Below are 25743 nucleotides of genomic sequence, written 5' to 3' on the forward strand. Positions count from 1 at the left end.
TTCTGAAAGAGGGCGTGGCCCGCAGGAAGTTCTCGCGTTACGGAAAGTAAAGTGTTTCCGGCTCCGGTGTCATGGCCGGCTCCTACCCTGAAGGTGCACCTGCAGTCCTCGCCGATAAGAGGCAGCAGTTCGGAAGCCGGTTCCTGAGGGATCCGGCGCGCGTCTTCCACCACAATGCCTGGTAATCACCCTGCCCCCTCGCCCGGCCTGTCGCTCGCCCTCTGTCCCGCCGCCTCGGAGCACTCCGAAAAGCCCTTGACCGCCGGCCACTAGTCCAGCTGCCCTACCCGAGGCACTCTCCAAGGGGAGAGAAACTCCTAGGCCAGCGACTCACCCTGCCTGCAGCCAGGACGTGAGGCCCCTAAGCTGCCCGTTTGATTTTCTCAGGGACAATGTGGAGTGGTCGGAAGAGCAAGCCGCGGCGGCGGAGAGAAAAGTCCAGGAGAACAGTATCCAGCGGGTGTGCCAGGAGAAACAAGGTGCGCTTAAATGGGCTCTCATTGGTATCAACAGCCAGCGTACTGCCGAACGTGCCCTCCCGGAGAGGCCAGGGAACCGCAGCCGCCCAGATCCTTTATTCCTGGCCTGATGCCGATGTCAGGAGTAGAGCGGGACAGGGAGGGGATGAGCAAGGACGGAAAAGGGCTGCATTGTAACAAAATCTTAAGTCGTAGAGGGTTTTTTTATATATAGTTTTACTTTGGAGGAGGGTAATTTTGTCTTTAATTGTGTTGAGTAGATCCACGTTGATATGGCTAGCCAATGACAACTGTGTGGTCACGCGATCATCTTAAAACCTGTACTTTTTACATGATTTGCATTTTCCATGAGATGTTTCCATTGAAGCTTCATTTAAGTGATTAGATTCTAAATATTGTTGGGAGGGGGGCTAATGACTGGTGACTGTGTGTCTATTACTTGTATGATGGTTATGAGAATTTAGGGCTTCAGTCAAGGAAAGGTGGATGCAGCAGAGTGGAGATAAGTCTGGCCAAAGAAAAGGAGGCCCCTGCTTGAGAGGTGGATGATTTCACTGCAAAATATCCCTAGATAGTAAAACTAGGACTGATTGTTCCAGACAATTGAAGATAGGACTACAAATTTAGTACCCGCTGAAAGAGTTCTGTACAACAAAAAGATTCCAGTTACAAAACATTCACCGTGCATAGTTTGACAGCAACTAGATCAAAGCAAGTTAATAGTTGAAAGGGATTTTGAAAACCATGTGGTTCAATATTCTCTTTTTATAGTTAAAGACACTTGGACCACAGAACATTAAGTGCTTTTCCCAGAGGTAAGCAGTCAGTAGTAGCAGTAGTGGAACTAAAATCCTGTTTCTTAGGGAGTCTTGGTTGATTTAGCAGGTGAGTTGTGAGTTGTTAACACACTTCTTAGTGGATTCCAACTTCCATTCTCACTGTCCTGCTCAATTTGTTAGGTTTTTATTCTTTCTGCTACACTAGTCAAGGCCCCCTGAATTGGCAAGAGCAGTAAACTGAAATCTGGGACTGTCATGATCACCTTAAAAACAGTCTTCATTTAAACTGTCCATACTTTTTTTGTTTGTTTGTTTTTGTTTTTGGAGACGGAGTCTCACTCTGTCACCAGGCTAGAGCGCAGTGGCACGATCTCAGCTCACTGCAATCTCCTCCTCCCTGGTTCAAGCGATTCCCCTGCCTCAGCCTCCCGGGTAGCTGGGACTACAGGTGTGCACCACCACGCCTGGCTAATTTTTTGTATTTTAGTACAGACGGGGTTTCACCATGCTGGCCAAGATGGTCTCAATCTCCTGACCTCGTGATCCGCCCACCTCAGCCTCCCAAAGTGCTGGGATTACAGGCATGAGCCACTGCACCTGGCTACTTCTGGGATTTTTTAATAGTTAAAAGTCATCTGGCTGGGCGCGATGACTTATGCCTGTAATACCAGCACTTTGGGAGGCCGAGGCGGGTGGATCACGAGGTCAGGAGATCGAGATCATCCTGGCTAACAACGGTGAAACCCTGTCTCTACTAAAAAATACAAAAAATTAGCTGGGCATGGTGGCGGGCGCCTGTAGTCCCAGCTACTCAGTAGGATGAGACAGGAGAATGGCATGAACCCGGGAGGTGGAGCTTGCAGTGATCCAAGATTGCGCCCCTGCACTCCAGCCTGGGTGACAGAACGAGACTCTGTCTCAAAAAAAAAAAAAAAAAAAGTCATCCAAAGATGTAGGAGGACACTTGATAGATAGTAAGTTCTCTGGTTGATTGTTCAAACAGAACTTAGACTCTCCTATAATGATGGATAGGGGCATTCAGGTATAATGCCAGATGGCAGGACTAAATGACCACAGAAATGCCTTCAGTTCTGGGACTGTGGCTCTACCTGAGGATACTTTTAGTATTAAAGTGACATTTGGTAAAGCAGGATAATTGACATTAGATATAAATAAAATATTTGAGAGCTGGTTCTTAAAATTTTTTCTTAAATATTTACAGTTGATTATGAGATCAATGCCCACAAATACTGGAATGACTTCTACAAAATCCACGAAAATGGGTTTTTCAAGGATAGACATTGGCTTTTTACCGAATTCCCTGAGCTGGCACCTAGCCAAAATCAAAATCATTTGAAGGCTTGGTTCTTGGAGAACAAGAGTGAAGTACCTGAATGTAGAAACAATGAGGATGGACCTGGTTTAATAATGGAAGAACAGCACAAGTGTTCTTTGAAGAAGAGCCTTGAACATAAAACACAGACATTTCCTGTGGAGGAGAATGTAACTCAGAAAATTAGTGACCTGGAAATTTGTGCTGATGAGTTTCCTGGATCTTCAGCCACCTACCGAATACTGGAGGTAACCTTTTATTGTCTTGGTAGTGGGATATGTGAAGCTATTATATTTGTGCACATGAGGTAGCATAGAGAGGCTGACAACAAAAGTAACTTCTATTGGATGATTCTGACTAGACTTGACCCTTATATTAGCCTGGAATCACCTCCATTTTTGGACTGATAAAATGCCCTCAATGCAGGCCAGATATCTGGTGGTCATGACGGACAAAGATCACACGGGAATAGCATGTCACTTCCAAAAATTGTATTAATAGCATCATGCTGTACCTGTCACGTGCCACTGCATCATACAGGTGAAAGAGCTCAACATGATCATGCTATAACTGGAAAAAAGTCCCAGATCAGAAGAAATTGTTGCTTCTCTTCTAATACAGTTACAGGAATGGAGAGGGTAGTTAGGATGGTGCCTGTTTCTTAGGCCTGGGATAATTCTCTTCCTCTGCATTTGGGTGGTGTTGCAGAGTCTAGACCTGGAAAAATGTCTAGATTGGTATAATGTAAATTCATAAATGGGGACTGCGCACGTTACTGGAAGCTGGTTCTGGAACTGGTTAGCCTTGGGATTGAGTCCTATGGTGTGACCTTAGACAATTCCCTTACCCTCTCTGAGCAGTGAGACTGCTGCCTCTGCACCTTGTAGTTATGAGGATGGAGATAATGTATGTAAAAGGGCTAAGAACAGTATCTGGCACATAGTTAAGCCCTTAATAAATAGTTGCTGTCTTCATTACCACGCAGCACTGTGTTTAGGACAAGGTTGTCAAGGTCCCCTTTTCATACATTTTTCAGCACAGTCTATTACAAATATTTTCACAATAATAATATAAGCTCAGTAAGAAAATACTTCATCTACAGGACCATTTGCTAGAACTCAAAAGATAAAAGCAATCCTTGCCTTTTTTTCTAGACCACCTCGTTTCTGCTAATAAAAACCCATGCTCTTGTCTTTTAAGGGTTCCTGAAGTCAACATCAAAATCAACAAATGTCATGGGTACTGTTTAGCTCTGGTCACTACACCTTCCCTAATACAATTAGGCCAGATTCTTGTTGATGATTATTTTTCTAGCTTTTCTAGCTTTAGGGAATTAACTCTGGAAAGTTCTGTGATTAATAGTTCATTTCTGTCTGCAGGTTGGCTGTGGTGTGGGAAACACAGTCTTTCCAATTTTACAAACGAACAAGTAAGTATGTTGTAAAAGTTTATAATAGCAAAGAAGATAAAAGTGAAGGTTGGCTGGGCGCATTGCTTCACGACAGTAATCCCAGCACTTTGGGAGGCCAAAGCAGGATTGCTTGAGGCCAGGAGTGTGAGACCAACCAGGGCAATGTAGCAAGAAAAAAAAGTAAAGGTTTTTTCAAAACTTGCTGCATCAAACTATCAATAATGGTTATTGGAAAATATGGATTATGTCAGATTCAGATTTCTACATTGTTCATTTATGGATTGTTTTAATTTGATTATCTTTGTCATTTGGAAAATTAGACTTAAAACTTGCTAGTGTTAACGTTTAGTGCCTTCGTCTAAGGAACAAATGTGTTCAACTTTTCCATTCTTATGATCTCTGAAGAACAGTCAGTGGCTGAGTTGTCATCACCCCCATGGCAGAGTTGAGAAAGCTAACATACATGAAGATGTCTCCTGTTCTGATGAAAACACACTGGTTTTGTGTACTTAAACAGAATGCTTCTGACACCAAATGTGCGGGGTTTTTGCCAACACTGACCAATTCAACAACAGCTGGGTGTCCTACAATTCAGTTCTGACACTGTCTACTTGGAGTTGGTATCAGATCCCACAAGTTAAGGGTTCGGTCCCAGAAGACTGCCCCCTACTTCAGATGCCAGTTGTGAATCTGGCCTTCCGTGTTTCTGCCCTACAGGCTGTAAATCAGGGGAGCCCTATCTCCAGTTCAATAATTTCCTAGAATGGCTCACAGAACTCAGGGAAACACTTTACTTACATTTATGTGTTTGTTATGAAGGATACAGATTAACAGCCAGCTGAAGAAGTAATTAGAGTGGGGTTCAGAGGATCTCACGCTCAGGAGCTTTGACCCTGAGGAGCTCAGTGCAGTGTCCTCCTAGCGCACAGATGTGTTCACCAGCCTGGAAGCTCATCAAGGGGTTTTTTTTAGTTTTGAGACAAGCTCTTGTTCTGTCATCCCGACTAGAGCACAGTTGTGTGCCCATAGCACACTGCAGGCTCAAACTCCTAGGCTCAAGCAATCTTCTCACCTCAGCCTCCCAAGTAGCTGGGACTACAGACACATGCCACCATACCCAGCTAATTTTTGTTTATTTTTTGTAGAGACAGGGTCTCACTTTGTTGCCCAGACTGGTCTCAAACTCCTGGGCTCAAGTGATCCTCTTGCCTCAGCCTCCCAAAGTGCTAGAATTACATGCATAAGTCACCATTCCCAGCCTCAAGAGTTTTTATACAGCTAGGACACAAACTCATGGGAAAATTAATTTTAAAAGGAGAAGAAGAAAATAGTTTTCATACAACATAATCTGCGTTTCTATTCAGGACATTGGTGGGTGAAGTGAAAGTTCCAATCAGTTTGCCCTTACTAGTGTTGGCCCCACCCCAGGTCATCTCATTAACATAAATTCAGTGTGGTCCTGAGGGAGTTCATTATGAATAACAAAAGATACAGAGTCTTGCTTCATCACCCAGGCTGGAGTGCAGTGGCACGATCTTGACTTATTGCAACCTCCACCTTCCGAGTTCAAGTGATTCTGCCTCAGCCTCCCTAGTAGCTGGGATTAAGGGTGCATGCCACCACACACAGCTAATTTTTATATTTTTAGTAGAGACGCGGTTTCACCACATTGGCCAGGCTGGTGTCAGACTCCTGACCTCAGGTGATGCACTTGCCTCGGCCTCCCAAAGTGCTGGGATTATACGTGTGAGTCACCGTGCCCAGCCTGCTGAGGAAATTCTTAAGGTTTTTGGAACTCTGTGCCTAGAACCACAAAGACCAACACCAGATATATTTATTATACCATACCTGTTTTGTTTTGTTTGAGACGGAGTCTTGCTCTGTTGCCCAGGCTGGAGTGCAGTGGCATAATCTTGGCTCACTGCAACCTCTGCCTCCTGGGTTCAAGCGATTCTCCTGCCTCAGCCTCCCAAATACCTGGGATTACAGGCATGCGCCACAATGCCCAGCTAATTTTTGCATTTTTAGTAGAGATGGGGTTTCGCCATGTCGGCTAGGCTGGTCTTGAACTCCTGACCTCAAGTGATCCACCCACCTCAGCCTCCCAAAGTGCTGGGATTACAGGCGTGAGCCATGGCTCCCGGCCCTATAGCTGTTTTTAAACCCCTTGTGGAAATGACATTCCAGTTCTGTATTCATTACTGGAATCCACTGTTTCTCAAAGGTTTCATATAATATATACTTTGCCAATTTAGCCCACAGTATTCATTAACAGGATTGAGTAAAACATTAGCCTCATTACTAATATACATTTAAATATTTCTACAATTTGTTCTCAGAAATTTCTAAGAAAATGGCAAGTCCTGGTAGCTAACACTGAAGAAAAGAGATTGTTCTGCTCTTGAAGTTACAGTCTGAGGAACCCACCTCAAATGGGAGATTGACTTAGCTTCAAGTTATGGCCATTAATCATCAATATCATCAATGAATGTAAAACTGAATGTAGATGACATCTTTGCCACAGCCTCTTTATGCCATTTAAATAAGATTGCTGTGTTCAATATCTTGCTAGAACCCACTTGTTCATGTAATTCATTGGCTTAGAATTGACATGTTTTCTACTGCCTGTGAATCAGGTTTAAATTGTCGGGCATAGTTTTCAAAGTCCTCTACAAGAGTGTGCCCTATAAAGTAAGTCCTCTTATCTCTCAGTGCACTGGTCACACCTTGCATGTCTTCCCCTGACTCCGTACCTTTCCAAAATATCCTTTGTTTCTACTACACTATTTCCTTCCTTCCTCACATTCTAGATCAGAAGCATCTAGAAAACTTCCCTAGTTGTTATCGTCCAGCTGCCTCACTCTGCAGTCTTTTTTGAGACAGAGTCTCACTCTGTCGCCCAGGCTGGAGTGCAGTGACTCGATCTCGGCTCGCCGCAACCTCCGCCTCCCCGCAACCTCTGCCTCCCGGGTTCAAGCAATTATCCTGCCTCAGCCTCCCGAGTAGTTGGGATTACAGGTGCCCACCACCACACCCAGCTAATTTTTGTATTATTGATTGATTGATTGGTTGATTGAGACGGAGTTTTGCTCTTGTTGCCCAGGCTGGAGTTCAGTGGTGCAATCTCGGCTCACTGCAACCTCCGCCTCCTGGGATCAAGCGATTCTCCTGCCTCAGTCTCCCAAGTAGTTGGGATTACAGGCATGCACCACCACACCCAGCTAATTTTGTATTTTTAGTAGAGACGGGGTTTCTCCATGTTGGTCAGGCTGGTCTCGAACTCCCGACTTCAGGTGATCCACCCGCCTCAGCCTCCCAAAGTGCTGGGATTATAGGTGTGAGCCACTGCACCTGGCTAATTTTTGTACTTTTTAGTAGAGATGAGCTTTCACCATGTTGGCCAGGCCGGTCTCGAACTCCTGACCTCAGGTGATCCACCCACCTCGGCCTCCCAAAGTGCTGGGATTACAGGCATGAGCCACCATGCCCAGCCCACTCTGCAGTCTTTATAGCCTTTTTATGTTTCTTGAGTTACCCTATTACCTGGATCCTTTTTTTTTTTGAGACAGGATTTCTGTCACCCAAGCTGGAATGCAGTGGTGCCATCACAGCACACTGTAGCTTCAACCTTCCAGGGTTCAGGTGATCCTCCCACCTCAGCCTCCCAAGTAGCTGGGACAACAGTCATGTGCCACCACCCCTGCTAATTTTTGTTTTTTGTAGAAACGGGGTTTTGCCATGTTGCCCAGGCCAGGGTTCTTAATATTTTTTTAATGTATCTGATAAAGCCTTTGGATCATTTCTCAGGCTACTGTATTTTTCATTTGTTTTCTTTTTATATATAACAGCTTTATTGAGATATAAAGTGTGTAATACAGTGGTTTTTCTGTTTGGTTGGTGTTGTGTTTTGTTTTGTTTTGTTTTTGAGATGGCGTCTTGCCCTGTCGCCCGGGCTGGAGCGCAGTGGCATGATCTTGGCTCACTGCAACCTCTGCCTCCCAGTGTCAAGCGATTCTCCTGCCTCAGCCTCCCAAGTAGCTGGGATTACAGGCGCCCACCACCAGGCCCAGCTAATTTTTGTATTTTTAGAAGAAACGGGGATTCACTGTGTTGGCCAGGCTGGTCTCGAACTCCTGACCTCGTGATCTGCCTGCCTCGGCCTGCCAAAGTGCTGGGATTACAGGTGTGAGCCACCACACCCGGCCGTAATACAGTGGTTTTAAGTTAATTCACAGAGTTGTGCAGCCATCACTGCAGTCAACTTCAGGACATTTTCATCACCCCAAAAAGAAGCCCTATACCCATTAGCAGTCACTCCCCATTTCCCAATTTCCCCCAATCTCTAGCCCTAAGCAACCATTACTCTACAAATGCACAAATCTCTATATAGATTTATCTTGGGCTAATTTTAAGTATATGAAGTAAAATAGAGAAAACTGATTATTTTGAAATACAGTTCTATCCTCAGAGCCCAATTAAGGACTCTGATTTTAGAAATAATACTCTTAGCCTTTCATATTCACCTTTTCTGCATCCGAGGATTCAAGCAACCATGGATTGAAAATAAATAGTATAGGCCAGGCGCAGTGGCCCATGCCTATAATCCCAGCACTTTGGAAGGCCAAGGAGATAGGATCACCTGAGCCCAGGAGTTCAAGACGAGCCTAAGCAACATAGTGAGACCCTGTCTCTACAAAAAAATTAGCCGCCAGGCGCTGTGGCTCATGCCTGTAATCCCAGCACTTTGGGAGGCCGAGACGGGCAGATCACGAGGTCAGGAGATGGAGACCATCCTGGCTAACACAGTGAAACCCCGTCTCCACTCAAAATACAAAAAAAAAAATTAGCCGGGTGTGGTGGCAGGCGCCTGTAGTCCCAGCTACTTGGGAGGCTGAGGCAAGAGAATGGCGTGAACCCAGGAGGCAGCTTGCAGTGAGCGGAGATCGTGCCACTGCACTTCAGCCTGGGCAACAGAGCGAGACTCCATCTCAAAAAAAAAAAAAAAAAATAGCCAAGCATGCTGGCATGCACCTGTAGTCTCAGCTACTTTGGAGGCTGAGGCCAGAGGATTGGTTGGGGCTGCAGTAAGCCATGATCACACCACTGTACTCCAGGTGACAGAGCAAGACCCTGTCTCAAAAATCAATAAATAATACAACAATTTTTAAAAATATAACTGTTTACATAGCATTTATATTAGGCATTATAGATGATTTAATGTATGCAGGAGGATGTGTGTGGGTTGTATGCAAATGCTACACCCGACACCATTGTGTAAGAGACTTGAGCTGGATACCAAGGGATAACTATATGACCTGTAGAAAACTTAAAGAAAAGCACAGGCCAGGCGTGGTGGCTCACTCTTGTAATCCCAGCACTTTGAGAGGCCAAGGTGGGCGGGTCACCTGAGGTCAGGAGTTCGAGCCCAGCCTGGCCAACATGGCAAAACCCCATCTCTACTAAAAATACAAAAATTAGCCAGGCATGGTGGCGGGCACCTGTAATCCTAGCTACTCAGGAAGCTAAGGCAGGAGAATGGCTTGGACCCAGGAAGTGGAAGTTGCAGTGAGCCGAGACCACGCCATTGCACTCCAGCCTGGGTGACAAAAGCAAAACTCCGTCTCAAAAAAAAAAGAAAGGCACAAAGAGACCAGGCACGGTGGCTCATGCCTGTAATTTGAACACTTTGGGAAGCCAAGGTGGGCAGATTACTTAAGGTCAGGAGTTCAAGACCAACCTGGCCAACATGGTGAAACCCCGTCTCTCCTAAAAATACAAAAATTAACAGGGCATGGTGGTGGGCACCTGTAGTCCCAGCTACTCAGGAGGCTGAGGCCGGAGAATCACTTGAACCTGGGAGGCAGAGGCTGCAGTGAGCTGAGATTGCCCCACTGTACACCAGCCTGGGTGACAGAGCCGAGACCTCGTGTCTCAAAAAAAAAAAAAAAAAAAGCATAAAGAAGAAAACAACGCTTGCCAGGCGCGGTGGCTCACCCCTGAAATTCCAGCACCTTGGGAGGCTGAGACAGGTGGATCACCTGAGGTCAGGAGTTTGAGACTAGCCTGGCCAACATGGTGAGACCCCGTCTCTACTAAAAATACAAAAATTAGCTGGGCATGGTGGTGCGCACCTGTAATCCGAGCTACTTGGGGGGCTGAGGTGGGAGGATCACTTGAACCCAGGAGGCGAAGACTGCAATGAGTCTTTTAGAAAGCAGAAGCTGAGTCTGATAGAACTTAGCCCATGACCTTAATGGGTACTCGGCAGATACAGCTGCCTGGCTGATTCGAGAACAGGACAGGCATGGACCCTGCTTTCGGAGCAGTGCTGGGGAATAGAACTTTGTGCAGTGATGGAAATGTTCTGCATCTTCACTTTCCCTTATGGTGGTCACTAGCCACGTGTGAAATGTATCTAATGGGATTGAGAAACTGAATTTTTAATTTAAGTAGCCACAGGTAGCTAGTGATTACCATAGCAAATGCTGCAGTTCCCCAGGTTTTTAGTCTTGATTATACCTCCCAGAAGTTGTCTGCTCCAAAGGTCAATAGTTCAGCAGGAAGCAGAGCCCATGCCTTTGAGAGGCTGGAGGTATTGCATACTCCCAAAAATCCCAGGGTCTCACTCAAATAATTAGCACAACAGTGCAGAAGAGCTCTGGGCTGTTGTTTCTAAAACACAAGGATACAGCCTTCTTCCTCTCCCATTTTTATTTAGACCTGTAGTAACAAAAAGAATTCTGGCATTACAAATTGTTTTGTATTTTGATGTCTTCAGAATAAATATATAATGTGCTTCATAATTGGAAGCAATTTTGATGGTTTTAAAATCAGCATTTTTTGTGTTGCTACCTTGTGCTGAGACTTGTGCTAGATAGTGAGGATACCAAGAAAAATAAGCACAGGGATTTTGTGTTGTTCATCTTTATCTCCTCAGTATCTAAGATAATACACAATGCATAGTGGGCTCTCAGTAGTGTTTGGTGAACTAATAAGCGAAAGATGTAATAGCCGCTGTCAAAGCACTCACTCACTATGTGGTGGGGGCCAACAGACAGGTACAGATGTGTTCCTGGTGTGGAGAAAGTGCCAAGGTAGCTCAGCGAAGAAAAAAGAATTCTTGTGGTGCTATCAAGCAAGGCTTCATTTGAGGGAAAAGTAGGATTTCTGTAGATGAAAAAAGAGAAGACATTGATCTGAAACTCACTGGTTGTTTTATAAACTTCATATTAGCTATGTCCACAGAGCCTCCAAAAGGATATAATTCAAAAAGGATTTTAACTGAAATGAAATATGTTGTGACTAATAGATACAGTTTATTTGAATGAATGATAGTTTTTCCCATTTGATATTTTAACTCTGCTACACAAGAATGAGAGTAGACATAGCTCGATTTGTAGTCTCATTGTTCTGTCTTTTCTGCCCATTTCAGTGACCCAGGACTCTTTGTTTACTGCTGTGATTTTTCTTCCACAGCTATAGAACTGGTCCAGGTGAGTACAATGGGAAATTACCTATCGGTAATTTCCACTGATTAAAGGGAAAAGGTTCTCCTAAAAATCAAGGTCTCTGGCTGTGTTCTTATATGGTCTGTGTTCTTATGGTCTAAAAGTAAAAGATTTACTAATAACAAGCATACCTTGTTTTACTGCAGTTCACTTTATCACACTGTACAAATGTCGTATCTGTTCATATATTGAAAGTTTGTGGCAACCCTGCATCAAGCAAGCCTACCAGTGCCATTTCTCCACCACCATATGCTCACTTAGTGTGTGTCATGCTTTGGTGATTCTCAGAATATTTCAGACTTTTTTACTATTATGTGTGTTATAGTGTGTGATGTTACTGTTGTACTTGGTTTGGGGTTCCACAAATCACATCTGTGTAAGACGGTCAACTTAATAAATGCATGTGTTGTGACTGCTCCACCAACGTGCCATTCCCCCATTTCTCTCCCTCTCCTCAGGTCTCCTTGTTCTCTAAGACACAATATTGCAATTAAGCCACTTCATACTCTGCAGTGTCCTCTGTGTGTTCAAGTGAAAGGAAGAGTTTCACCACATTGCCCAGGCTGGTCTCGAATGATAGCTTATACTTGGGTTGTAATTATTAAATTTAAAACACAATTGCATAAACTAATGAAATACGATTGCAGGCCGGTGCGGTGACTCATGCCTGTAATCCCAGCACTTTGGTAGGCCGGGGCGGGCAAATCACGAGGTCAGGAGTTCAAGACCAGCCTGACCAAGTAAAACCCCGTCTCTACTAAAAATACAAAAAAATTAGCCGGGCTAAAAATACAAAAAATGGCACATACCCGTAATTTCAGCTACTCAGAAGGCTGAGGCAAGAGAAACACTTGAACTCAGGAGGCGGAGGTTGCAGTGAGCTGAGATCGCACCACTGCACTCCAGCTAGACAGAGCGAGACTCCATCTCAAAAAAATAAAAATAAAAATACGTTATTGGTCATCAGCCACAATGGCTTAACGCCTGTCATCCCAACACTTTGGGAGGCCGAGGCAGACAGATCACTTGAGATCAGGAGTTCAAGACTGGCCTAGGCAACATGATGAAACCCCATCTCTGCTAAAGAAAAATACAATAAATTATCCAGGCATGGTGGTGGGCACCTGTAGTCCCAGCTACTCAAAAGGCTGAAGCAGGAGAATCGCTTGAACTGGGGAGGCAAAGGTTGCAGTGAGCCAAGATTGTGCCACTGCACTCCAGTCTGGGCAACAGAGTGAGTCTCCATCTCAAAAAAAAAAAAAGAGAGAGAAAGAAAAAAAAATAGTTTATTGCTAAAACATGTTAATAATCATCTAAACCTTCAGCAAGTTGTAATCTTTGCTAGTGGAGGGTCTTGCCTTGATATTGATGGCTGCTGACTGATCAGGGTGGTGATTGCCAAGGGCTGGGGTGGTGGTTGCTAAGGGCTGAGGTGACTGGCAATTTCTTAAAATAAGGTAACAATGAAGTTTACCATATCAATTGGCTCTTCCTTTCATGAAAGATTTCTCTGTAGCATGTGATGCTGATAGGATTTTGCCCACAGCAGAGCTTCTTTCAAATTGAAGTCCATTCTCTCAAACCCTGCTGCTGCTTTATCAACTAAGTTTGATGCCATTTCAAAACAAAAAACCTTTCTTGCCATTTCAAAACAATGTTCATAGCATCTTTACCAGAGTAGATTTGATCTCAATAAACCACTTTCTTTGCCCAACCTTAAGAAGCAACTCCTTATAGGTAAGGATGCTGGTTGAAAGAAAGAAAGAATAAGACTAAAAAAGAAGCAGCAACAAGATTGCAGCAATTCAGTCACATCTTCAGGCTTCTTTTTTTTTTTTTTTTTTTGGAGACAGGGTCTCACTTTGTTGTCCAGGCTGAAGTAGAGTGACACAATCATAGCCCACTGTAGCCTTGAACTTTTGGGCTCAGGCAAACCCAATGAGATGATTCTATTGGGGTTCTTTGAGTTACAAGTAACAGAAACATCTAGACAAACTCAAAGCAATAAAGTAGAATGTCATAGAACCTAAGGGCACAAAGTACAGCCCCAAGTTCCTGGTATCTTACCTCTCATTGTCCGGGGCCCGTTTGTTTTTTCCCTGTTTGCATACCAGCTTTCTCTAGTCAGTATTTCCTAGTTTTGCACGTGGCCCCAACGTGCTTGCTCCTCCCAGTCCGTTACAAGCTCACCCTGTTGAGGGGTTCATGGTGCCTCACTAAAATGATTGTGTCCCAGTTGTGAAGTCCCTGGAAAGTCTAGTTAACACAACCTAGCTGTTAAATAGAGCAGCCCTGTTTGAATCAGCTTTGGCCAATGAGAAACAAACTCACATATTTGGAGAAGACAGACATTGAGGGTAGATGCCTTAAAATGTATCTATTATGGCTGGGCACAGTGGCTCACACCTGTCATCCCAGCACTTTGGGAAGCCGAGGCCAGCGGATCACGAGGTCAGGAGTTCAATACCAGCCTGACCAATATGGTGAAACCCCGTCTCTACTAAAAATATGAAATTTAGCTGGGTGTGGTGGCACGCACCTGTAGTCCCAGCTACTTGGGAGGCTGAAGCAGAAGAATTGCTTGAACCCAGGAGGCGGAGGTTGCAGTGAGCTGAGATCGCGTCACTGCACTCCAGCCTGGGTGACAGAGCAAGACTCCATCTCGAAAAAAAAAAAAAAAACGTGTCTGTTACAATTGGCCAGGCGTGGTAGCCAGCACTTTGGGAGGCTGTGGTGGGCAGATCACTTGAGGTCAGGAGTTCAAGACCAGCCTGGCCAACATGGTGAAACCCTGTCTCTACTTTAAAAAACACAAAAACTAGGCTGGGTACAGTGGTTCATGCCTGTAATCCCAGCACTTTGGGAGGCTAAGACGGGCAGATCATCTGAGGTCAAGAGTTCCAGACCAACCTGGCCAATATGGTGAAACCCCATCTCTACTAAAAATACAAAAATTAGCCAGGCATGGTGGTAGGTGCCTGTAGTCCCAGCTACTGGGGAGGCTGAGGCAGGAGAATCACTTTAACCTGGGAGGCAGAGGTTGCAGTGAGCCAAGATCACGCCATTGCACTCCAGCCTGGGCTACAAGAGCAAAACTCCATCTCAAAAAAAAAAAATACAAGAACTAGCAGGACGTGGTGGTGTGCACCTGTAATCCCAGCTACTGGGGAGGCTGAGGCAGGAGAATTGCTTGAACCTGGGAAGCAGAGATTGCAGTGAGCCGAGATCGCGCCACTCCAGCCTGGGCAACAGAACAAGACTCTGTCTTAAAAAAAAAAAAAAGGGTGTCTGTCACAATTATGTATAATGCTGTTAGGGCAGATTAGGAATTGGTAGTGCCATGCTTTTAGAATTATTCATGCAGTTAAAGACCAAATGAATATTGAAGCCTATCTTTACTTCAGTTTTTGATAACAAAGTAAATTTTCTACATCTACAGAAATAGATTTTCCTGAAGAATTCTGTGGTTTGTATAATATTTTCTAGTTGGGAGTTGTTTTAGACTGTGTGCTTTGTTGTTTGTTTTGAGACAGGGTGTCAGTCACTCAGGCTGGAGTGCAGTGGTACAATCAAGCTCACTACAGCCTTGATCTCCTGGGCTCAAGTGATTCTCCCACCTCCTGTGTAACTGGGGCTACAGGCACATGCCACCACACCTGGCTAATTTTTTTTTTTTTTTTGAGACGGAGTCTAGCTCTGTCGCCCAGGCTAGAGTGCAGTGGCGTGATCTCGGCTCGCTGCAACCTCCGCCTCCCAGGTTCAAGCGATTCTCCTGCCTCAGCCTCCAGAGTAGCTGGGATTACATGCGGGTGCCACTGCACCCAGCTAATTTTTTGTATTTTTAGTAGAGACGGGGTTTCACCATGTTGGCCAGGCTGGTTTTGAACTCCTGACCTCAGGTAATCCACCCACCTCGACCTCCCAAAGTGCTAGGATTACAGGCATGCACCCGGCATTTTTTTTATTTTTTGTAGAGATGAAGTCTCACTACGTTGCCTAGCTGGTCTCAAACTCCTGGGCTCAAGTGATGCTCCTGCCTCAGCCTCCCAGGGTGCTGGGATTCTAGGCATGAGCCACTGTGCCTAGCAGATCGTGCTTTTGGTTTGTTTGTTTGTTTGTTTTTGTTTTTGAGACGGAGTCTCGCTCTGTTGCCCAGGCTGGAGTGCAGTGGTGTGATCTCGGCTCACTGCAAGCTCCACCTCCCGGGTTCACGCCATTCTCCTGCCTCAGCCTCCCGAGTAGCTGGGACTACAGGCGCCCGCCACAATGCCCGGCTAATTTTTTGTATTTTTAGTGGAGACAGGGTTTCACCACGTTAGCCAGGATGGTCTCGATCTCCTGACCTCATGATCTGCCTGCTTCGGCCTCCCAAAGTGCTGGGATTACAGGCGTGAGCCACCGCGTGCTTATTTAAAGTATGTGCTGTCTCTCTCCTTACAAATGTTTTTTTTTTTTTCCCTGTTGGTCACTCATTTTCATGATCATTTTCCAATTCTTAGATCTGACTTCATGCATGAGAAGTACAGAAAGTACACAAGAATAAAGAATAAAAGTAGGGGAGTCAGGAATGTTCTATTTTAAAAGCAACTATTAGATTCCTCACTGTCTCCCTTCAGGTATTCCTGATCTTTACTCTTTGAGTCCTCCCTGAAATAACATGCTATTAGATTGATGCAAAAGTAATTGTCGTTTTTGCCATACTTTTTTTTTTTTTTTTCTTTTTTTAGACGGAGTTTCACTCTTATTGCCCAGGCTAGAGTGCAATGGTGCAATCTCGGCTCACTGCAACCTCTGCCTCCTGGGTTCAAGCGATTCTCCTGCCTCAGCCTCCCGAGTAGCTGGGATTATAGGCATGCGCCACCACACCCAGCTAATTTTGTATTTTTAGTAGAGATGAGGTTTCTCCATGTTGGTCAGGCTGGTCTCGAACTCCTGACCTCAGGTGATCCTCCCGCCTTGGCCTCCCAAAGTTCTGGGATTACAGGCATGAGCCACCACATCCTTGCCATTACTTTCAATAGCAAAAACTGCAATTACTTTTTCATCAATCTATATAATGATTAGAAATATATTCCCTACTCAGGAGGGTGAGGCAAGTGATCCTATTGCATGAACCCAAGAGTTTGAGTCCAGCCTGAGCAACATGGGGAGATTTTGCCTCAAGAAAAAAAAGAAAAAAGAAATATATCCCTCTTTGTGAAGTAGCAGCAGTTACATTTAAAATTTAAAACAAGATAATCTTTTCTTTAGGCTATGTTAATATTTTCTAACTTACTTGTCTCTTCCACCTGTCTGCAGACAAATTCAGAATATGATCCTTCTCGGTGTTTGGCCTTCGTTCACGACCTGTGTGATGAAGAGAAGAGTTACCCAGTGCCCAAGGGCAGTCTTGATATTATCATTCTCATATTTGTTCTTTCAGCAATTGTTCCAGACAAGTAAGTTTGGGTCCCTTGGCTAGTAGTGTCACAGAAAGCTTTGGTGAGGGACCTTTTTTTTTTAAGATAGGGTCTTGCTCTGTCAGCCCAGGCTGGAGTGCAGTGGCACGATCATGGCTTACTGCAGCCTTAATCTCTTGGGCTTAAATGATCCTCCCTCCTCAGCTTCCCAAGTAGGTGGGACCACAGGCACATGCCACCAGTCCTGGCTAATTTTTGTGTTTTTAGCAGAGATGGGGTTTTGCCATGTTGCCCAGACTGGTCTTGAATTCCTGGGCTCAAGCGATCCTCCCACCTTGGCCTCCCAAAGTGCTGGGATTATAGGTGTGAGCCACCACGCCCAGCCTGGCAAGGGACCTTGACATTAGAGTTGGGCTTGAAGTAAAAAGAGTTTTGTTTATGTTCTGATAGACACAAAGAAGCCACACCATTTGTAGTGATGTGAGCATCTCAACCATTTTCCTAAATTTGTCTTGATGTCCAACTTCTGTTCTGGCCTCGAATCTTCTGCAGTAGTTGGTTCTTCATTTCCTTGTTGTGGCTTAACATTGAGAAAGAATGGGAAATCAGTCTCTAATGAGTATGTGGGGAAATTCCTATTGATAATCTCATCACATGCCGTTTTAGAACTGTGAACTGTCACAGCTTTTAGGTAATGTCTCATTATTGGCTTTTTATTTTATTTTATTTTTTTTGAGACGGAGTCTCGCCCTGTTGCCCGGGCTGGAATGCAATGGCGTGATCTAGGCTCACTGCAACCTCCGCCTCCCCAGTTCACACAATTCTCCTGCCTCAACCTCCCGAGTAGCTGGGATTACAGGCACCCACCACCATGCCCAGCTAATTTTTGTATTTTTAGTAGATACGGGGTTTCACCATGTTGGCCAGGCTGGTCTTAAACTCCTGACTTTGTGATCTGCTTGCCTCAACCTTGCAAAATGCTGAGATTACAGGCGTGAGCCACCATGCTGGCCTTTTTTTTGAAGACGGAGTCTTGCTCTGTTGCCCAGGCTGGGGTGCAGTGATGAGATCTTGGCTCACTGCAACCTCCACCTCCCGGGTTCAACCAATTCTCCTGCCTCAGCCTCCCGAGCAGCTGGGATTACAGGTGTACGCCACCATGCCTGGCTAATTTTTGTATGTTTTTTTTAGTAGAGATGGTGTTTCACCATGTTGGCCAGGCTGGTCTCGAACTCCTGACCTCATGATCCGCCTGCCACGGCCTCCCAAAGTGCTGGGATTACAGGCGTGAGCCACCACACCCAGCCTATTGGCCTTTTAAATGCTTTAAATAAAACAACCTTATTAGCAACACGAAATTTACATTGAACCTTAACTAAGGTGTTCTCTGATGCTTACAGTGTTTTAGAAAAGTGTGATACAGAATTCTATAAAATCAGATTCAGATTAAAGGAAAGTCAAATGCTATATCCTAAAATACACCATTAAAACTTCATATGCATAGGTAACCAGTGGTCCTATGAAACTACCTTCTTTTTTTTTTTTTTTTTTTTTTTTTCTGAGATGGAGTCTCACTCTGTTGCCCAGGCTGGAGTGCAGTGGTGAGATCTCGGCTCACTGCAACCTCTGCCTCCCAGGTTAAAGCGGTTCTCCTGCCTCGGCCTCCTGAGCAGCTGGGATTACAGACAAGCACCACCACACCTGGCTAATATTTTTTGTATTTTTAGTAGAGACGGGGTTTCACCAGTTGGTCAGGCTGGTCTTGAACTCCTGACCTCAAGTTATCCACCCACCTCAGCATCCCAAAGTGCTGGGATTACAGGCATGAGCCAGGTCAGGAGTTTTGGTCACCTGACCAAAACTACCTTCTCAAGGAAGCAGAGTCAGATGGTGGCTAAGAGATTCAGACACCATTGACTAATTCCATGGAAACCCTTGTCACTGCCAGAGTGCAGTGAGTCTGGACAGGCTGGGGGTTGGCACATGTTAGGGTAAACTATACCCATGAAATCATGAGATTAGAGACTTCAAACATCTCCTCGTTCTGTGTCATCAGAGTCCTGCAAAGATGATTAAGTAAATTAGTGTTAAAGGTCAAGGTAAGCTGGTGTTAGGAAGCCAGATTACATGACTAGAGACTGCAGGGACCAGTGATTGAGATCCTGGTTTATCTCCCAGAGTCCAAGGACCCCTTGCTGGCTGCACAGGATAGGAGTTTTGAGTGATTGACCTTCCTCTAGAAGGCCACATTTCCTCTAGAAGGGTACTGAAGTCATCCAACCTGAGAGGATGAGTGTGAAATAAAGGCATATGCAGGATAACCCAAAAGGCCTACCATGGTTTTAAACTTTAATAATTGCAGAGGTTAACCAGGCACAGTGGCTCACGCCTATAATCCCACCACTTTGGGAGGCTGAGGTGGGAGGAGTGCTTGAAGCCAGGAGCTCAAGACCAGCTTGGGCAACAAAGCAAGACCCCCATCTCTACTAAAAATAAAAATAAAAAAATTATCCAGGTGCATATCTGTAGTCCCAGCTACTCAGAAGGCTGAGGCAGGAGTATGGCTTAAGCCCAGGAGTTTGAGGCTGCAGTGAAGTGAGCTATGATCACACCACTGCCCTGCAGCCTGGGTGACAGAGTGAGACCCTGTCTCAAAAAAAACCTATGACCTTAGAAGTTTCAATGCTACAGACTTTTTAAAAATTGACATGGACTAAAACAAATTATTAAAATTTAAAATTCAAGCCAGCCACAGTGGCACACACTTTTAGTCCCAGCTACCTAGGAGACTGAGGCAGGAGGATCACTTGAGCCCAAGAGTCCAGCCTGGGCAACATAGCATAGCAGGACCCCAGCTGTTTTTTCTTTGTTTGTTTGTTTGTTTTCTGAGACGGAGTTTCGCTCTTGTTGCCCAGGCTGAAGTGCATGCTGTGGTCTTGGCTCACTGCAATCTCCGCCTCCTGGGTTCAAGCGATTCTCCTGCCTCAGCATCCCAAGTAGCTGGGATTACAGGTGCCTGCCACCATCCCTGGCTAATTTTTTTGTACTTTTAGTGGAGACAGGGTTTCACCATGTTGGCCAGGCTGGTCTCGAACTCCTGATCTCAGGTGATCTGCCTGCCTCAGCCGTTTTTTTGTGTTTTTTTTTTAAGTGGGAAACATTCATTATGCAAAATTTAAATAGACTTTGAAATTTTTTTGGTGAAGTTTGTAGCATTTAGACTTCTGAAGTTATGAAAGCTTCAACCTGCACCAAGACTTTTGAAGAACACTGCATATGGAAAGCGCAGACCTAAGTGTAAAACCCTCTGTCTGTTATACTCATTTGCATACTGATTGTATTGCCATGTAACTTGTAAGTTCTTGAGGACAAGTCTTCATTTAACAAACAGAAAGATACAGCCCCTACATTGAAAGAGCTCAGGTCTAATGGTGCAGGCAGATAAGTCACCTAGCAGAACCCACTGGATGCTCAGGATTCGGCTCAGCCACAGGAGCACAGGGCAAAGATGGCTGTCTAGGACAGTGGGGAAGTGAGCCAGATGGAGAGCAGAGAACTTCTGTTTGTTTGTTTGTTCTTTGGAGACGGAGTCTCAGTTACTCTGCCGCCCAGGCCAGAGGGCAGTGGTGCAATCTTGGCTCACTGCAACCTCCACCTCCCAGGTTCCAGAAGTTCTCCTGCCTCAGCCTCCTGAGTGTCTGGGTTTATAGGCGCACGCCACCATGGCTGGCTACTTTTTGTATTTTTAGTAGAGATGGGGTTTCACCATTTTGGCCAGGCTGGTCTCAAACTCCTGACCTCATGTGATCTGCCTGCATCAGCCTCCCAAAGTGGTGGTATTACAAGCATGAGCCACCACACCTGGTCGGGAGCAGGGAACTTTCTTATGGCAGAAGCGGGCTATCCTCGGGCCTCTTCAGGCTGAAGGCAGTGGATCGAGGCCACAGCTGTGAGCAGGCAGCTAACGTCCTTCAGTTCTAACTGAAGAGTAGAGGAACTTAGATCTCAGACTTGGTGTGTCAGTTAAGGAAGTCCACTGGCTTTTTGGGATATGCTACAGGGAAAGAGAACCCTGTCTTTAAGGAGACCTGATTGACTGTCATTCCCTGCTGCTCCACAGGATGCAGAAGGCTATCAACAGGCTGAGCAGGCTTCTGAAACCTGGGGGGATGATGCTTCTGCGAGATTACGGCCGCTATGACATGGCTCAGCTTCGGTTTAAAAAAGGTATTTTGAGAGTGCTGAATCCTAACCACTAGAGATCATGTCCTTTGCGGGGACATGGATGAAGCTGGAAATCATCATTCTCAGCAAACTAACACAAGAACAGAAAACTAAACACCGCATTTTCTCACTCATAAGTGGGAGTTGAACAATGAGAACATATGGACACGGGGCGGGGGGCATCACACACTGGGGCCTGTCTGGGGGTCGGGGTGCTGGGAGAGGGATAGCATTAGCAGAAATACCTAATGTAGATGACGGGTAGATAGGTGCAGCGAATCTCCATGGCACATGTATACATATGTAACAAACCTGCATGTTCTGCACATGTACCCCAGAACTTAAAGTATAATTTTAAAAAAAAAAAAGGTATTTGGCCACTATAATCAAAAAATGGTGCTGCCATCAGAATAGAAACTCTAGAATTAGAACTCCATATATAAAGCCATTTAATATGTGACAGAGTAGTATATTTTTTAAGAAAACTGAAGAGGCTTGTATAATCTAAATATTGAGGTCTTTTTAAGCAAGACAGCTACCTTTAGAAGAGCTTTTATTAGAAAGACATTTGAAAGACAGCCGGGCGCAGTGGCTCATGCCTGTAATTCCAGCACTTTGGGAGGCCGAGGCGGGCAGATCACCTGAGGTCAAGAGTTCAAGACCAGCCCAACCAACATGGAGAAACCCTGTCTCTACTAAAAATACAAATTAGCCGGGCATGGTCGCACATGCCTGTAATCCCAGCTACTCGGGAGGCTGAGGCAGGAGAATCTCTTGAACCCAGGAGGCAGAGGTTGCAGTGAGCCGAGATCGCACCATTGCACTCCAGCCTGGGCAACAAGAGTGAAACTCTGTCTCAAAAAAAAAAAAGACATTTGAAAGACATAAATAATTTTAAATGTGGCATGACAAAAGATGCCATTAAAAATGTAAAAGGCAAATGATGGAGTAAGAAGGAATATTTTCAGTGCATATAATAGATAAAGACTTAATATCTTTGCTCTTCAAGGAGCTGTCATGAAACTGATAAGGAAAAGATCAGTGACCCACCCAAAAAACAGGCGAGGAGTATTTAGTCAGTTCACAGAAGAACATATCTAAATGGCCAGTAAACAACACTTCAAGGAAATAAAATAGAAAAAGAAATTGTTACAGCCTTTTTTTTTTCACATGGAGTTTTGCCCTTGTTGCCCAGGCTGGAGTGCAATGGCGCGATCTTGGCTCACTGCAACCTCTGCCTCCTGGGTCCACCCGCCTTGGCCTCCCAAAATGCTGGGATTAAGGTGTGAGCCACTGCGCCCAGTGTTACAGCCTTTTTTTTTTTTTTTTTTTTTTTTGAGATGGAGTCTCGCTCTGTCTCCCAGGCTGGAGTGCAATGGCACGATCTCGGCTCACTGCAATGTCTGTCTCTTGGGTTCAAGCAATTCTCCTGCCTCAGCCTGCCGAGTAGCCGAGTCTACAGGCATGTGCCACCACGCCTGGCTAATTTTTAGTAGAGACAGGGTTTCACCATGTTGGTCAGGCTGGTCTTGAACTCCTGACCTCAGGTGATCCACCCACCTCGGCCTCCCAAAGTCCTGGGATTACAGGTGTGAGCCGCTGCTCCCGGCTTACAGCCTTTTTTTAAGCACCCAATTATTGTTCAATCCAGTCATTTTTTTGAATATAGTCAAGAACTAGCACATAATACATGCAGGAGCAAGACTTTGTAAACAAAGTGAATGCCTCTGGATAGGGAGATGTCATGCTTGTCACCTGAGATGGACCCCATACCACTGAACTTGGAGGGATTTCTGTTCTGTATTTAGTGAGAGGAGAGCAATGTGCAAGGGAGTATTTTAAACTCCATCCCTGTATACCAGTATCTGCAGGGAAATAAGTATACACGTGTGATGATTTGGGCATTTGGGAAGGCCTAGAAGTATGTGCCAGGCTGGTAAACTGAGGTAAGGTCAGGGAGGTTAGCAGCAGAAGGGAAAGTGTGTTCATGATCAAAACAGTATCTGAATTGTATTTATGATTCTGTAGACACGTGAAGAGACATGCAAAGGACAGTCACCACCAAAATGGTAATGGTTGTCTCAAGTTTCCTTAAACTCAGCTATATTGCTTAATTAAAAAAAAAAAAATAGGCCAGGCACGGTGGCTCACGCCTTTAATGCCAGCACTTTGGGAGGCCAAGGTGGGTGGATCACCTGAGGTCAGGAGTTTGAGACCAGCCTAGCCAACATGGTGAAACTCTGTCTCTACTAAAAATACAAAAAATTAGCTGGGCGTGGTGGTGGGAACCTGTAATCCCAGCTACTTGGGAGGCTGAGGCAGGAGAATCACTTGAACCTGGGAGGCAGAGGTTGCAGTGATCTGAGGTCACGCCATTGCACCCAGCCTAGGAAACAAGAGCGAAACTCCGTCTCAAAAAAAATAAATAAAAAGTTTGTGCTGTTAATTTAATAGGGTTGGGAGAGTGAACAAGTTGTTTTCATCAAATAATTCTAGAGTTTTGGAGTGGGGTGCTTAGGAACCTCATGTTTTCTGACATTGTGACTTACTCCCGTTGAGCTGCTCTTCCCGAAGCACTGAGGCAGGAGTGCTCTCCACCCAACAAACTGACCTCTCAGTTAACATTCCTTAGCAATGCAAGTCAAAGAGACACTTTAAAGTGTCTCTGATTTTTAACACATCACTCTGCAGGTCAGTGTCTATCTGGAAATTTCTACGTGAGAGGTGATGGAACCAGAGTTTACTTCTTCACACAAGGTATGAAACACTCATCTTTTTACGCTAAAAGTCCCCAGTACCAGATGAGATGGTCTTCAAGGCACGTTCAGAAGGAAAACTATCTGACCCCTCCTGCCTGTTAGGCAGGCCGTTTCCTGCGGTTCCCCGCTGCTCACACCCTCCTCCACCCTGGGCTAGGCTACCCACGGCAGCCAGCCACTCGGGCCCCCAGGCAGCCCTGGCTTGTCCATGCCTTCAGTCCTGCTCTGCTCTCCCTGTCTGCCACTGTCCAAAATGGTAAGCCTGCCCACTCTGCAAGGCTCACCTCCAGTCCAGCCTGTCTCACCCTCTACACGGGGTTGTGCTTTGGTGTGCCCAGGTCAGGGTGAACCCTGGGTTCTAGGGGTGCCGGGAACTGCTCTCCTCTGCAACTGGCCCATCCACAGCCTTCATCCTTCACTTGGGCCTTCCGTTCCTGGGCCCTTTTTAGGGTCACCTTGTTTGAGCCTTTGGTTAAGATGATGAAACCTCTTTCCTAAAACAATTGCTTTGACATACGTAGATATTTTTGCATAAGTTTTAAGGTGTTCATAGAGCCTAAAGGCCAAATATAAACCAAAGGTTTTTAAAAAAGAAAAAACCACGGCCCATACGCAGTGGCTTCCCCTACCTAAACATGAACTTGCTGTTACCAAGCCACCACTGCATTTATAACCAAATGGCCATGTAAAAAACACGACAGCAACTTCCCAGAGCCCCATTTAACAAGGACTTAGTAAATAAAAATGCCTTTTCTTGAGGGGAAAATGCATAAACATCTTTTATTTTCCACACTAGAGGAACTGGACACGCTTTTCACCACTGCTGGACTGGAAAAAGTTCAGAACCTGGTGGACCGCCGACTGCAGGTGAACCGAGGGAAGCAACTGACAATGTACCGGGTTTGGATTCAGTGCAAATACTGCAAGCCCCTTCTGTCCAGCACCAGCTGAGAGGCACCTGCTGCCAACACGATGCAAGCCCGTTGTGTTTCAGAGCTTTTTTAAAAAAAAATTTGTAGCACCAGGCATGGTGGTACATGCCTGTAATCCCAGCCACTCAGGAGGCTGAGGCAGGGAGGATCCATTGAGCCCAGGAGTCCAGCCTGGGCAAAATAGTGAGAGACCCTGTATCTGAAAGTAATAATAAAAATAAAAAGAATATAAATGAGGTCTCGTTGATGTTGGACAATTCAAGAATTCAGACTTGAACCTTAAACCTAGGAAAAGTTACTTTGTATCAGGATTCTAACAATTATGCCTCATATTTGTGAAGTCCTTTAAAACATAATTTTCTCAAGTTCTTTCTTTGAGATCTCAATCTGTTTTAGCATTTTGTAACTAATAACTGAAATTTTATTCAAAGGAATTGTAAACCTTAAACCACCAATTTATTTCCATGTGAAAAAGTGTTATATATGACAAGTGTTTTTTGACTGTAATTGCGTTAAATCTTTTGAGAGTGTAAATGCCGGGCTAGGCAATTGCAGTTAATACATACAGAAGTTAGTGAAGGGTTTATTAAGTTGTAGGGGAAGCAAGCTGGGAAGAATCAGATTAGATATTTTCCTGACAAAAAAAATGACCCTACAGAGAGCATCAAAATGTGGTGTTCTTGTTAAGTAATTGATCGTGGTCTTCGCTTTAATCTTAGTTCCGCCGGGCGCGGTGGCTCACGCCTGGAATCCCAGCACTTTGGGAGGCCTAGGCAGGCGGATCACCTGAGGTCAGGAGTTCAAGACCAGCGTGGCCAACATGGTGAAACCCCGTCTCTACTAAAGATACAAAAATTAGCTGGGTGTGTTGGTGGGTGCCTGTAATCCAGCTACTTGGGAGGCTGAGGCAGGAGAATCG

General features: G+C 45.1%; 1 protein-coding gene across 1 annotated transcript; it reads left to right on the forward strand.

The window, feature by feature from the left end:
• Positions 1–30: 30 nt before the first annotated feature.
• Positions 31–25331, forward strand: METTL2A (methyltransferase 2A, tRNA N3-cytidine). Its single transcript, XM_054458905.2, has 9 exons — positions 31–181; positions 388–479; positions 2481–2839; positions 3971–4020; positions 11435–11495; positions 16809–16948; positions 21030–21136; positions 23825–23890; positions 24689–25331. Exons 1-9 carry the CDS (start codon positions 72–74, stop codon positions 24841–24843), a joined length of 1140 nt encoding a protein of 379 aa, XP_054314880.1. The 5' UTR covers positions 31–71; the 3' UTR covers positions 24844–25331.
• The last annotated feature ends 412 nt before the right edge of the window (positions 25332–25743 follow it).

Source organism: Pongo pygmaeus, chromosome 19 (assembly GCF_028885625.2).
Source record: "Pongo pygmaeus isolate AG05252 chromosome 19, NHGRI_mPonPyg2-v2.0_pri, whole genome shotgun sequence".
Classification (NCBI taxonomy): Eukaryota; Metazoa; Chordata; class Mammalia; order Primates; family Hominidae; genus Pongo; species Pongo pygmaeus.

Bases quoted from the DNA above. Each gene is read 5' to 3' on its own strand.
- METTL2A (XM_054458905.2), top strand. From the start codon at position 72: ATGGCCGGCTCCTACCCTGAAGGTGCACCTGCAGTCCTCGCCGATAAG. The intron at 480-2,480 runs GTGCGCTTAAAT...AAATATTTACAG, and splicing joins GGTGTGCCAGGAGAAACAAG to TTGATTATGAGATCAATGCC. The intron at 11,496-16,808 runs GTGAGTACAATG...ACCTGTCTGCAG, and splicing joins CAGCTATAGAACTGGTCCAG to ACAAATTCAGAATATGATCC.